General features: G+C 47.1%; 1 protein-coding gene across 3 annotated transcripts in view; it reads left to right on the top strand.

Annotated features, from left to right (window-relative positions):
• The window catches only part of KALRN (kalirin RhoGEF kinase), a gene marked incomplete at its 5' end in the record, with an annotated part of 529,922 nt that overhangs the window by 504,082 nt on the left and 11,496 nt on the right, over window positions 1–14,344 (top strand). For all 3 annotated transcript variants that reach the window (XM_082483615.1, XM_082483616.1, XM_082483614.1), the window contains 4 exons: window positions 95–154; window positions 10,989–11,016; window positions 11,486–11,657; window positions 13,828–13,949. In XM_082483615.1, coding sequence (XP_082339741.1) covers window positions 95–154; window positions 10,989–11,016; window positions 11,486–11,657; window positions 13,828–13,949 — 382 coding nt within the window. The remainder of the gene's footprint in view (window positions 1–94; window positions 155–10,988; window positions 11,017–11,485; window positions 11,658–13,827; window positions 13,950–14,344) is intronic.

The following is a 14,344-nucleotide window of genomic DNA, read 5'->3' as shown; positions in this document are numbered from 1 at the left end:
TGCTGCTCACAACTCCTGTGCTACTCTGCCCTGTCTAACCAATCTCTCTTCTAATCTCTTGTTCTCTTTCTTCCTCCTCATGCTGCCAAACAAGGAGACAAACAGCTCAGAGGAATCAGAGTGCGATGACCTTGACCCCAATACTAGCATGGAGGTAGAGACAATCATCCTTGTGATTATTTTTTTTTTTCCAAGAACACGTGCCCGTTTTGAAATGCCTTTGCTGAAAGGGGAGCTGGTGGGTCTGTCTCGCTCATGGACATATGTGCCAATTAAGTGTGAGTCACACAATACGCCAATTCTGGTTTTGCCAAGCAGTGAACTGGAGTTTGGTCTCTCTTTGTGATGGGAGCAGTGGAGGAAGGTGAGGAACGAGCTCCTGCTGAGCTGGAGGCTCATGTAGCCACCCTCAGTTGCTGTTTCCCACCTGGAACCTCATTCAATGAAACAATGATGCATGCATGTCAACTTTCTATATGCATGTGCCTTTCTATATGAAAAAGACCCCTCGCCCTGGCAATACGTGCTGAGCTGCCACTCAGGCTTGTGTTAGAAATCACTGGAGCAAATGTTGCACTACAACTAGTGCTTTAAATTATCTAGGAGATCAGAAAAGACAACGATTCTTTTTTCTCCTAGCAGAGTGGGAAATTGCATTTCTATAAAAGTACTGAAGGAGAATGGTAACACTGGTTGCATGAATGTACTCACAGACAAGGCTGTTGCAGATATGTAGACCCAAATTATGATACGTTACACTACTTTTTTTTCCCAGTGTGAAGCCACCAATCCCAGTGGAGTGACTGACAAATGCCTTGTTGAGAAAGCCTGAAGGAGCTTAAAATAAGAGTTATATAGTGGGTTCTCCTCAATTAATATCTTGCAGGACCTATTTTTTTCTGTGTATAGTATTGTACCAAGACTGAAAGAGCTTCCTACTGAAGCAGGCAAGGACAAGGTTCAGAGAGACATAAGTGATTTTGCAGAGATGACAAGGCAGGTCATTGGAGAGCAGGGATATCTGTGTGTCCTTTGAGATCTGCAGGATGCTGTTAGCCAGGCTACACTATAAACATAGAGTCATAGAATCATAGAATGGTTTAGGTTAGAAGGGACCTCGAAGATCATCGAGTTCCAACCCCCCTGCCATGGGCAGGGACACCTCCCACCAGACCAGATTGCTCAAAGCCCCATCCAGCCCGGCCTTGAACACCTCCAGGGATGGAGCTTCCACAACTTCTCTGGGCAACCTGTTCCAGAGCCTCACCACCCTCAAAGTGAAAAAATTCTTCCTGATATCCAATCTAAATCTCCCCTCTTCCAGTTTGAAGCCATTCCCCCTCATCCTGTCACTACATGCCCTTGTAAAAAGTCCCTCCCCAGCTCTTCTGTAGGCCCCCTTTAGGGACTGGAAGGCCGCAATAAGGTCTCCCCTGAAACTTCTCTTCTCCAGGCTAAACAACCCCAACTCTCTAAGCCTGTACTCAGGAGAGGTGCTCCAGCCCTCTCATCATCTTTGTGGCCCTCCTCTGGACCCACTCCAACAGGTCCATGCCCTTCTTATGTTGGGGGCTCCAGAGCTGGACGCAGTACTCCAGGTGGGGTCTCACCAGAGCAGAGCAGAGGGGAGAATCACTTCTCTTGACCTGCTGGCCACACTTCCTCTGATGCAGCCCAGGATACAGTTGGCTTTCTGGGCTGCAGTCGTGCATTGCCGCCTCATATTGAGTTTCTCTTCAATCAGCAGAAAGCAAAAGAAAGCAAAAGAAAGCTGATCTTCCTGCTGGAGGAAAAAAAAAGAGGGAGAGGTGTATTGAGATGCACCACCTCAGCTATTAACCTGAAGGCTCTCTTTTATTTTAATTGTGTTGGCACAAATAAACACATCTTTGAGAAGGGGATGTGTATGAAAGGAAAGCTTTTGACCCAGCCTACATCCTGGAGATTGAATGATGCTTACCACTAAAGCTGCATTATTCTCAGGAGTGTGTTTGCATTTTCAAAGAGCGTTTTGCCAATCACGTGTAACAACTTGATGTATTTGTTACAAGGCAAATTAGAAGGTTATTGCACATAAGTCTGTGCAAGCATTAGATCACTGGAAATTGCCCTGTGAAGTAAAACATTGCTGAGATACAGGTGTAATGTATGGCGCTGGGTGAGAATCACCGTTCTTTTTGCAAAGGATTTCTGTGTTTTGACTTTGCTCAATTGGAGGAAAACCAGATGTTTTAAAATTGTCAGTGGAAGGTATCTGAGTCCATACACTGTCAGCATTTCTAGTCAGCTCTGGCATGCTCCACATGGAACCTTTTGTTTGATTTGGGTTTTTTACCATGGTACAGTCTACTGTTCTTGCCTGCTTCTCAGTTCAGGAGGTAAGACCTTTTCTATTTAAACCAAAAGACGCTGATTTGAAATCTTAGCTGTGGAGTGGATCTCCTATTAGAGGAGTAACTATGTGCCTGGTATGTGACTTGATTTACACTCAGAAACCCTATCCTGCATCTCCCAAGTCATTTACTGGAGGTGACAATGTCACTGCACCGCACTGTGGTCCCCAGGAGCCACAATGTTCCTCATGGCTTGGAAAGCTTGGAAAACTCAAGTCTCCATCAGAGCAAAACTCTTTGGGGCTGAGCAAATGTTTACAGTAGCAATGGGGCAGAAAATAAGAGTGCAGTTGTTTGTGTGGTTTACTGAGGTCACACTGCCCTGCAAGGAGCAGCATGGCCATCGCTCTGCACTGGTTTTAGTACATCTGCAGCCTGGAGTGAGTGGTCAGCTCGTTGGTCCAGCTAAGAAATACTGGGGGGAGGGGTTGCTGATACCCAGTATAAACTAAACAAAATCATCCAGAGGGAGCAGAGGAAGGGCGGGCTCGTAAAATGCTCATGAAGCCCTAGAAGCGGCCAGGAGGAAGACTAGTCTGTAAAGGTCTGGGGTATTCACTACCGGAAGCCATGGTTGTTCTCTCTTTCCCTTCATTGTGAATATTTTGATGCTCCTTTTGAAATGTGTTATGAGAAATGAACTGTATCAAGGCTTTGGGAGCTAAAGTCTTTTCTCATTAAAACATAGGCAAGGCAAGCGACTTCCACCGCCAGAGCCTGGTTGAAGGCTTCATCAGGTCTTTTAGGCTTTGTGTCCTAGGCTTAAAAAATTTTTAAACACCTGTGCTGCCCCTCCACCCCAACCTGTGTGTGCACTGAAAATCAGCATTTCACCTGGTTTTCCTTTCCCTGCTCCACTTGGTACATCCCAGCAGAGCCACTGGTGAGCTCCCAGGTGAACTGGAGACAGCATGACTGGCTGCCCAAGAGGGAAGACCTTGTCCTCACACCTAGCTCAGCTCATGATGGATTTTATAGACCCTGGGAGTGCTGGTAGAAGAGCTGTGTCCTGGCTATCAATATTTAGAGCTGCATGAGGCCCCACCTGTGTCATTAAGGCAGAGTTGTCTGCAGCTATTATTACAGCCAGGTAATAGCAGGGCAAGTCACCTGGCTTCTTTTATAGGACTGTCACCCCTGACATCCTTCTTCCTCCCATCGTGCATGAGAACGTGCACCCAGTGCTGGAACAGAGACAGCAGTCTCTAAATGCAAAGCAGACATATTAATTACTTGGAAATGTCGGTGCAATTTATCTCCAGCCTACTCACTGTGCAAGAAGTCGGTAAGCTGGTCGTTGTATCCATGAAGTCCCACAGCTACTGTGGTCTTTCAGATCTAGCTTTGCTTGTTGTTTATAAAATACCACATAGCTGTTCAGTAGATTCCAGATTTCTGAAGCATTTTGCCTTTGTTTCAAGGGGGAAACATAGACAGAAAGAGATGTGGACAACATATATAGTGAGAGCAGGAAACTGAAATTCTGGGTGACTGTTTAAAAGAGCATTACAGTGTTTTTGCCCACACAGGGACATGCTGGGCCTGGAGAACTTTCCATTCATTGTAACCTCTTGGTGTACCTCTTGGTGGCTGTTTCTTTTCTCTTTGTTTATTAATATTTAATGAAAGCGCATAACAATGGAAATGAAATTTGGTATTTTTCCCCTAGTTTTCTTTGTGCTGTTGTTTCACAAAACAGAAGGTGGAAACTAACCTGTTTGTTAGGCACGTGAGTGTAGGGAGCATGTGTAGCCATGTGAGGGATAGGAGTAACCTATATTTAAGAAAGATCGGAGACTCCCTTTCCACATGTCTGTAGCTAATTGCACAGGGAAGAAGGTGTATGCCCTTGTGAATCAGTAAATATCATCCACACCCAAGTCTGGGGTCCTGGACAATGACGCAACTAATTGTCTTTCAGTCGTGTCGTAACATCTCATGGGGTTTCGATATTGCTGAAGGGGTGATAAGTCAACTGTGCACATCCCATCAGGCTACCTCTCTTGTCTAAGTGAATGTCCTTCCAGCAGTCAGAAGACCTGACTGTGCTAAACCTCACTAAATTCAGCAGCAGCTCTTCCAGGCTTTGGGGTGGACCTCACATGTAGGGATCTGACATGGCTCCAGACGTCTCGTTTTGCACAGCGCAATTCCAACTGCAGTGCATTACAAGTAATCCTGACCAACACACAACTGTCACCGAGTGTCTAGTGTCTGTTCCACTTTCTTAGCTGTGCAAAGGAGAGATGAAGTCCAGGCCCACCCTGAGTCAGTGGAAGTGCCATCATTAGATTAGTGAGCTGGGCTGTTGCCAAGGTACTTAAGTTGGGCTTCATAATCTATTCTTTTCAGTTATGACATTTTAGCATGTTAAGAACTACTCAGAGACACTTAGAGCAAGATAAGCACTGAGAAACATCCTGTAGGGAAGAATATTGTGTTTGCACCCCCACAGTCCAAGTGGTTGACTAAGTAATGGTTTGGTGGATACAGCATTGGCTCCAAGTCAACACTCAGCTCAGGCCAAGAATTCCCAAGTGCTTTAGACAAATGCCTTCACTCCCTGCCTAGAGTTGTCCTTCTCCAGAGCAGATCTAACATACTCTTTTGGTGAGATCTCGTACAATACTGGTAAAGAAAGCCTTTCCTGGCTGGTTACCGCAGTATGAATGAGTACGATCCGAAGAACCTCCCGTGATTCCCTGGGGTGGCCTCCACGAGTGACACCACTGTCCTGCTGCGCAGAGTGGGCAGGGATTGCTGAGACTGACCAGGAAGGTGGCTTATCAGGTGTGACATAGCCTGAGCTGGCAGCACAGGAGCAGTGGTTTAGCTTTTGGAAGAGGAAGAAGTGACCTACTTCATCTGCAGGAAGTGAGTAGAGCGCTACAACACAGTGCCTGGAGTACCAGAGACATCCCCAGCTACAGCCGTTGAAGCACACCAGGGCCTCACAGCAAGACCGTGACAAGGGCAAGAGGACTTCTGCTTTGCATGGATGCATGTACAACAGTCGCCAATCCTTGTGGCTTCTCCATCAGTCTCAATGGCAGCTGAGCCCATCCATGTGGGCCCCTCCATCCCCACCGAGAGGCTGATGCCGTGGGACATTTCATCAGATACCATTCTCCCATTTTAAATAATATTTTCCCTTTGGTAGCACCTATCCAGGATCCTTATTTGCTCCTTTTATCAGGAAATTTCTCCTGTTAATATGTTTCTTTTGGGGGGAAGGGGAGGCCGGTGACACTGTGAGCTTGTCCCCCCAAAAGTCTCAAAGTAAAAGTTGACCTTGTCAGAGATGGGTTGATAGATCGTTTCTTACAAATTAGAGTTGGCTTAAGTCCTCTGTTACTCATTTCATTTTTTTCTAAGAATCAATATTTTTCTTCTTTTTTTTTTTTTTTTCTGAGTGAGGGAGCAAGGAGCGTGCTGCCGACTCTGCTACCAGCATGTGCAAATGCGTCAATATTTTATTTTAACGGGGTGAACAAGAACTGCCGTGAAGTGTTTACAAAATGCTGAGCTGCTTGTCTTGGAGTAAACATGCCCTCTACTGTTTAGATAAAGCAGGGATCTTATTATAGAGGGTTTGCAGCCTAGCCTTGTGCCTTGCGGGGAAAAATATTCTTGCTCCTGTTTTTAGTGCACTCCTTTAAAATGGGACTGAAATGTGGCACTGGAAAAATCTGTGCATCCACTGGGCCCTTCTGTGCATCGCGTGTGTCTGGGCTGGACTCACGCCTCCTCCAGGGCAGTGTTAGGCATGGTGAGGGCATCTCTGCAATGGAGAAGCAGACCCTGGCCAAGGCGAGGGCAAGAAGCCCTCGCAGGCAGCCAAGCTGCACCTGCAGAGCATTTCAGGCCCGGCTGTTGGCATTGCAGAATGGTTTTGCACTCCCCAGCAGACACAGCATGCGTGCAGAAATGAAAGATAAGCTGTTGCTAAGAATTAGTGCGGTTGGAGTCACTTTGCAAGGACTTTGCTGCTACTGCTGCAGATGCCTTTCTATCTTTGTAACATGAGTTTAACAAAGCAGGGAAAACGTGGCCCAGTACCGCAAAACAATGAGTTGCTGGATGCAGCATCTGTGCTGCTTTTCTAAAGCCTGACTGTTACACTAAGTTAAGTCACTTAGATCTAAACCACTTAGATCCCTGCAGGTCCCCACAGGCACTCAAGTACGTCTCTCCTGTGCCTTTCTTGGTCTGATCCCTGAAATAACGGAGGCTGGAGAAGGGAGAAGCAAGGTCTATTTCTGGCTTTTTCATTGAATAACCCTTACCTGTCCTCTCATTTCTTTATCTCACCCTCCTCCCTCTAGCTCCCTGTCAGCGTTAGACACCACATCACTCAAGCAGAAGCCGTTTCATGATCTGCCTTTGTCACCTTGTGCTGGGTTCCCATTTTTAGCCATCATTTTATCAGCAACACAAACTCTCCCAGCCACAGAGGGAGTGTTAAAGGTTTTCACCCACCCTGGACCATGCTACAGGTTACCTCATCCAATGGAAAAAAAATATTAATTATCTCATTTCAACTAAATTTATATTCCTATAAAAAAGAGCTAACTGCATGTCTTACCTGAGGAGTGAGCTCATTGCCAACCGAGTTTCAGTTTCACCCCTTAGGGTTTGTGTGGACCAACTCTGAAGATGGTTTGAGAAGTTTCTGCGTTGGGTAGTTCCCTCCCTGTGAGTTTGTCCACCCGCAGGCCAGGCTGGCAGCCGCAGTGCTGCAGGTGGTGTCTGCGGGGACTTCTTCAGGGAGCCCTTGTCCGTGCATCGCCGTTCCCTGCTCATGGCTGCTGTGACCAAGGGCTGGGCTTTGACATCCTTGTTCAAACCGTTACGGACTGAGCAGGGTTGCAGGGCTGAGCCTCACGTTGTTTTTCAGTGAGAAGAAAAGTAAAATTCCACAAAAGCCACGTAATCAGCAGATTTTTTTTTCCACCTGGTAATCTCAAAGCAGTGTAGAGGGAGTGCATCACCCCTGCAAACACCACCACTGCCCTTCAGCTTGTGTGGAAGCTCCCTAGGGCGAGCAGGGGCTTTAAAAAGGGGGAAAACAAGCTGGAGAGGGTGGTCTTTCACCTCCCCCTCCTCAGCAGCTGCGGGGGAGCTTCACCCCTGCTGCCCGTAATCCCCATCTCAGCACACAGCACCTCACCCCGCTCGCCAGCAGCTCGCCCCGGGCCCCTCGCTGGCACGGATTTCTGCTCTTCAGGGCAACGCGGCCTGGCTTTCACCTCTGTAAAAGCCCTGAGAAAGAGGAAGAGAAGTGGGAAGAGTTACTTGCATGAATTTTGACAGCTTTTCCAGCTTTTTGCACACACCATCATTTTTAAGAGACTCTGGGAGATGCTTGGCCAGTCTGTCCATAAGGGAAACCAGCACCGACAAGCAGTATGTGAGCTCCCATCCTCCGAGGGACAGTGGGGCCACGTTCTGGGACCCTCCTCTCCACCCACGGGGATTAAAAACCTAATTGGCAAATGAAGAATTCATTTCCAAATGTCTTGCATTTAATGTAGAAGGACTCTGTGGAGTCCGTCATCTCCTGCCACCCACCCATAGCCCGAAAACCCAGCCACTCTGCAGAGAGAAGCAGCCAACCCCCGGGGCCTGGGAGCGGACGTGTGAGCCAGCAGAGCCAGCTTCTGGCCACAGATTTGGCCGTGAACCTTTGCTTTCCTATTTCTGCCCTTCTCACCCTGTCATTTGACCCCCTCCCTCCTTCAAAGTAGACCAAATCTCATTCGCTAATTAAGCGATGTATTAAAACACTTTGGTAGCACTTAAAACATCCTCTTGCAAACAGGCTTTTATTTTTGTCTAAGCTTACAGCAGGCAAAAGCTGTGATGTGGCTGAGGGGTAGTTGTTAGGTAACATTTTATTAATTAACAGATGAAGTTTTAGCAAAGGAAATGTAAATTTTACCCGTAGACTCTTCCAATATTATCTAACAGCAGTAATTTCCTTTGATATTCCCATGGTGAGGCAAGGGAAAAAAACATTGGTAAGGCAATTATTATAAATGATAGTGCCTTGGAAGTCATTAGAAACGTAGCATTATTTATTTATAGACAGATCCATTACATTCATCATTGTGGCTGTATCTTCTAATGAATCCTTTAGAGGTATAAAATTAATATAAAGTGTTGGGAGTGTTTCTTTCTCCTGATCTCTAATCCTACACGAATGGAAATCAGTGAATAATAAGGGAATTTAGTGCCTGCTGCAGGGAAGGAAAGGGAGAGCTTTGGAGGATATGCCAAAAGCTACAAAAATTAAGATGTATGTGCAAATGAGATGATGCCTGGGGTTACTCCACTGATAAGTAGATGGTCTCACTGAGGGGAAAGAGGCAAGCAATGGTTATCTACAGAACAGCTTTTTCTTCCTTTGCTGTGTTGTGTGAGCGATACAACTGAATCATGAAGATCCACCTCTCTTTTGCCACGTGCACAGGTGGGAAAGAAGATGTTCTTTTTCACCCAGTGCCCTCTTGTGCACTGATTTCTTCCTGCCCGCAAGATCCAGGAGGCCCTATGTGGGTCCTGGACCCTGCGGAGCAGCCATCACTGCCTCTGAGACCCTCACCCTCTCAGAGGCTCCCGGGTGGCTGGCCAGAGGTCCATGTCCTGGTATCAGTGCCCAGCTGCACCCTTCAGATGGGGCTTTGTGCTTCCCAAGTGAAATCAGGGCCAGGAGGTGCAGCCAGGAGGAGGAAGACCTGACATGGGACCCAAAGAGCCTGTCTGGCTCCCTCACCCACTCAGGCTCTTGCCTGCCGAGCCAAGCCATTCCATTGCAGGTCTGGCACGATCTCCTGCCCCCTCCCCACTGCAGAGGTGCCTCCCAACATGGCTTTTTTAAAAAAAGAAGCTCTCAATATAGTAATAGCCCTCAAAGTGTCCTCTCTAGTATGTAGGCAGGGGTTGGCTCCCTCCACAACGCTGGAAATGAAATATCTGAAATCTCAGCACTCTTGGGAACATCTGAGAGTCCAAAGCATCGCACTTTTGCCCACCAGGTACAGACTTTTAGGACTAACTACACGGTAGGGGCTGAAACCTGCTTTGCCCACAAGCAGCAGCCCCTACTCGTTTCTGGAGCACAGAGTGTAAAGCACTGGCATTGACCAGTTGTTTCAGTCGGTACCATGAACATTGTGTTCTATGTAGATGTGTCCTGAAGGATCAAATTCTGCCTATTGCTAGGACAAAGGATAGTCTCAGTCTCAGGTGATGAGGAATTTGTTGATCTAAGGTATGTTTCTATGGGGAAAGAAATGAATGTTTGTGAGTGGCGAGTCCATGTTATACCTGGTTCATTTGGGCTTTCTGGTGATGATAGGGGAAAGCAGACCCTGAGGTCTCAGTGCTGGTACCAGAGGTTTGCCTGGAGCTATGAAGAAGGGCTGTGAAACCAAAATGAACTTGAATATGCTCGAGTGCCTCCTTGAATGGCACCCTGAGCCATTCACCTTGGAAAACTATTTATAAAGCCAAAATATAAATATAAATCTTGAAGATGTATCTATGTTATTTTGAAGGGTTATTGCTTCTACTTCATGGCCTGGTTTCTGAGCCACTGCAAAAACTCCAGTCAGCTTTGGCAGACCACAAATTAGGTCACTGCTCCCTTGGCATGTTTCAAAATAGCTCTGAAATAGATAGTAACAAAGATATTTAAGGTGAGATAAACCACACTGGTGTTTATGGTGCTTGATATCAAATTATTAGTTTGAATTTGGATAACAAGGCCTTATGAGATTATTAAAACAGTTAATGAGGCTAAAACCTCTATACTATTACACACCACTATGTAGTTAGGGTTGATGCCACATGTGAGAAGTTATTGGCATCTTTGCTATTCCCAACTTTGCTTCCAGGGTTACATGAGGTAATTGCATAGATAGGCCATGGAGAGACAGTAGCTTTTCAAGTCTTTGCTAACTTGATCAATTAATTAGTCAGACGAAATAACTCTCAGTTATGCAAACCTAGTTTCAAGTTGGAAAATTTCCAGTAGTCCGATGAAATGAGTGAAAATTTACTCGTTGTGGTAGACCAAGATTTGTTGCAGGACTGATACTTGTCAGTAGGTGAAAAGAGTGCAGTTGTTTTTTTGTTTTAGTGCTTTCAGCTTTTTTTCCTGAAGCTGAGCAGAAGTTAAAAGACGTCGCCCCCAAAGCTGGTCAGTGGCCAGAGTGCTGGTGAGATGCCCCAGGTGCATGATGACTGCAGGCGCTGTGTGATGTGTGTCTGGAGCTGGGCACAGGGGGGCACAAACCACCTCCGGGAAGAACAGTTATTAGCTTGAGCATTATCACCCAAGCAAAGAGAAGCCACGTCCACCTTCCTTTATGAGAGTTCAAGAAACTGTAGCTTTCATTTACCTTCCCAGCTGTGCACGGGCTTGTTCAGTTGTCACTAGAGCTTGCTGCATCTACCGGTTGTTAGGTTGCTCGTAGCCACCGGTCAGTGCTTCGCGGTCCTGGTCAGGTTCACCACAGTACCTTGTGAAACCAGATATCTCTTTATCACTGTCCATAAAAATAAATGCTTTTATTTCTTTGTATCTTTCAGATAATCAACCCCAATTTCATTCAAGAAGGTGAGTTAAGGACAGCTGTGCAGTGACTGGCACGGAGGGGCAAGTCAGCAGCTGTGATTTACTCTGGTGCAACAGCATGCTCTGCACCCACCCGCATTCACAGCAAAGGCAGCTCTCCGCTGCTGTGTCCCCAGGGAAAGCGGTCTTCCTGCTGGCTGCTCAGCTCAGAGAGCCCAAGGACCGCAGGCAAGGCTGAACCCCTCCAAACCTGCCTTCACAAAGCCTCACCCTCCTGCCAGAGCACAGGCCTGGGGGACGGACAGTCCCCACTACCTCCTTTGCCAAGCTGCCAACAGCTGGCTTTTAATAAAGGGGGAGGTTTGGTAACATAATCCCAGGACCCTCAGCTGTTTGGGACCCAGATCCTATAGTTGGTCCTATAATGTATTCTCTAGATTTGTATGGCAAAAAATCCTCACCTGCAGATTAAAAGAAGGTGTCATGTGTGTGCCCCCATGTTTTCTTCCAGTGGCTCCAGAGTTTCTTGTGCCGTTAGTGGATATCACCTGCCTGCTCGGTGACACAGTGATGCTGCAGTGCAAAGTCTGTGGACGGCCCAAACCAACCATAACCTGGAAAGGACCGGATCAAAACATTCTTGACAATGACAACAGCACGGCCACTTACACAGTGTCATCCTGGTAAGGTCCTGCCTTTGGATCCCAGCATAGCTGGTCATGTTGGTCTTGTTGCCCTCAAATATGGCACTAACCAGGCTACAAGGCTGATCAGAAATGCAGTTAATCGAGCCTGGCAGGGTGTATTGGCACATCGCTGCACCACACGTCAGCTAGAAAGGGTCAAACTTTGGGGCTCAGATAGCTCTATAGTTTCTCCAGCTGACGTAGGGTATATCCATAGAGTGTGTCACTGGCAGACGAGAGTTTGCTCTGATTGACCTCCTGAGCCAGCTGCAAGCCAGAAGCAACTAATGTTTCCAACATATTCATTTGGTTAATATTGCCTCCTCATTGCTGAGGCTTCTCCACTTGAGTTTGATGTCATGCTCACCTTTGGTAGGAACAGAAGTCAAGCAGAGCAAATCCTCACCAGCCTGCAATACCCATATCTCATTGGGCATCTTCTTATTTCATGGGCAGAGGTCGTAACTCCTGCAGTTTTCCTGAGCCTTTCCTCAGCTATTCCTAAAAAAACCTACATGTGCTCCTGGGAAGGCTACATCTGGCTGTGCTTGGACAGAAGGACACTTGTCATGATGTTCCCAGCCCCACTAGCGGGGGAGAAAACCCGTCTTTACCACAAGCACTGGGAAGATCCAAAAAGATCTGGAGTTGAATTCAGGTCAGGTAACAGCCTGCTGCTGGGTGTTCAGCTGCAGCTTACATAAGTGATTTGGGCCAAATTGCAGTGGAAATCTCCAGGATGCAATCTTTCATGAGAACTTCTCAGCACTTCTGGCGCAGGCTGAGATAAATGCAGGGAGTACAAAGTCACTGAAAGTGAAAAATGAACACTAGGAGAGAAGGGATTTTGCATGTTCAATAAAAAAAAAAATTACATCTGATCAAGAGCTTCCTTCAGAGGCTGTTGGCTTGTGTGGCTGCCCCAGAGCACCCAAAAATGTCTTTTTAGCCATTACTCAGTAGATCGCTAGTGCCTTATCTTCAGGCTTCTGGCTAGGCTTGGGATGGGGGAATATTTCTATACAGGGTTCTGTTTTCCATCACAGTCTTTCGCCTGTGCATTGGCTCTCTGTGCACTATCAGCACTTGTATTGTCTTGTTACTGGTATTTGTTTTTCAGTGAAGACAGTGCCTGCCAAGGAGAGGCCCAGCAGATCAGTGGCTGTCTTACAAATCTTGCTGGCATGAGTGTCCGGATTGTGGGGGAAGGGGATATTTCTGTCCTGTTTTAAACCAGCATAGTCAGACCAGCAAAAGCCGCGGCGTTGAGGCAGTTATACCGACAACCATGTCCTTCTGCAATTTCCAATAGATTATGCATTCAAGAACTAGTCTAGTTTCGCCATCAAGGGAATTTATTGTTGGCTCTAAGCTGGGCCTCCAGTACAGCTAAAGCAGTTACACAAGCAAAATCCCTTAATTCAGGCCAACTCCCTTAAAATGCATATTGAAGACTGCAATGTGCAAACCAAAGTGACTATGTACAGACCCTCTATAAATTCACCAGACTCCACAGAGCTGTTTATTTGCTCAGATTGGCCCAAAGATTGAGTGTCTCTCATGAACTCAGCGCTGGGGTTCTTTATCTCTAGCTGTTGTGAGATGTCCAGCCTTCTGACCGGGGAGCTGGCAGACTCATTAGATCAACGGCACGTGCTCCAGAGGTCTGAAGCTTCCCAGAAATGTCAGGCACCCTGTACTGTGTGACTGCTTTGTGCATCTGCGGGAAGCCCAAGTTGTCCGGCGTGTGTTGGATGTAACTGCAGAGGCACAGCAGCTTGGCATCTCCCGAGATAGAAAAGATATGCCTGGGGAAATCTTTCCAGATATATGGGGTCTAAGCATCCAGCTCTGTACAGGTACAACAAATGTTCAGCTCTTGGGCTTTACTTGCTGCTTGAGCGATCACTCCCCATTGCCTCCGAGGCCACAGCAGAGAAGTAGATTTGCCTGGCAGGCAATTTGGACCATTCTGCTCAAAGGTTTCATTAACAGCCTAATCCTGACATATGGAGGGGTTGCACTTGGGTACCAGATTTCTGGGTGGATGTTCCTTCAAATGAGTTAACAGGATTTGTGTGCACGTGTGTTTGTAATGAGGCAGGACAAGAACAGAGATAAAACGAGTGAAGCAATCTTTTATAATGAGGGCTTCCTGCATCCACAGTGACTCTGGGGAGCTCACCTTGAAGATCTGCAACCTGATGCCTCAGGACAGCGGCATTTATACCTGTGTGGCAACCAATGAACACGGAACCGCATCAACCTCTGCAACCATCAAAGTTCAAGGTAGCACATCTGACCTTAACACCATACGGGGTCCCTTGGTGGGGGCTGGGAGCACACAAGGATAGCCGGTGCAAAGGCAGCCAGACGTGGAGCTGTGCCAGGTGAATTGAGACGTTAAAATCATACAACTGTTCCTCAGCCAAGACTCCCACTGATGGCTGAAGGCATCACAGACTCTTTGTGCTTGATTAAGTCGTCTGATCATAAGCATCACATCTGGGAAATGAAAATGCTTTGGCACTGGTTCAGCTCCTGCATCCTGCTCTCAGCGCTGCATCCGGGGGGCTCAGCAAGGTTGGCTGGGGGAAGCTGAGCTCACTGGGGCTTCCAAGCCCCAGGCGGGATAATGCCCCGGCTGCCTGCAGGGAGCTCTGAGCTTTAGAGTGTGTCTGAAG

This window comes from Vanellus vanellus, assembly GCF_965231255.1.
Source record: "Vanellus vanellus genome assembly, chromosome: 5".
Taxonomy (NCBI): Eukaryota; Metazoa; Chordata; class Aves; order Charadriiformes; family Charadriidae; genus Vanellus; species Vanellus vanellus.
The sequence above is the reverse complement of the archived record's forward strand: the minus strand, read 5'-3'. Positions and strand labels throughout refer to the sequence as shown.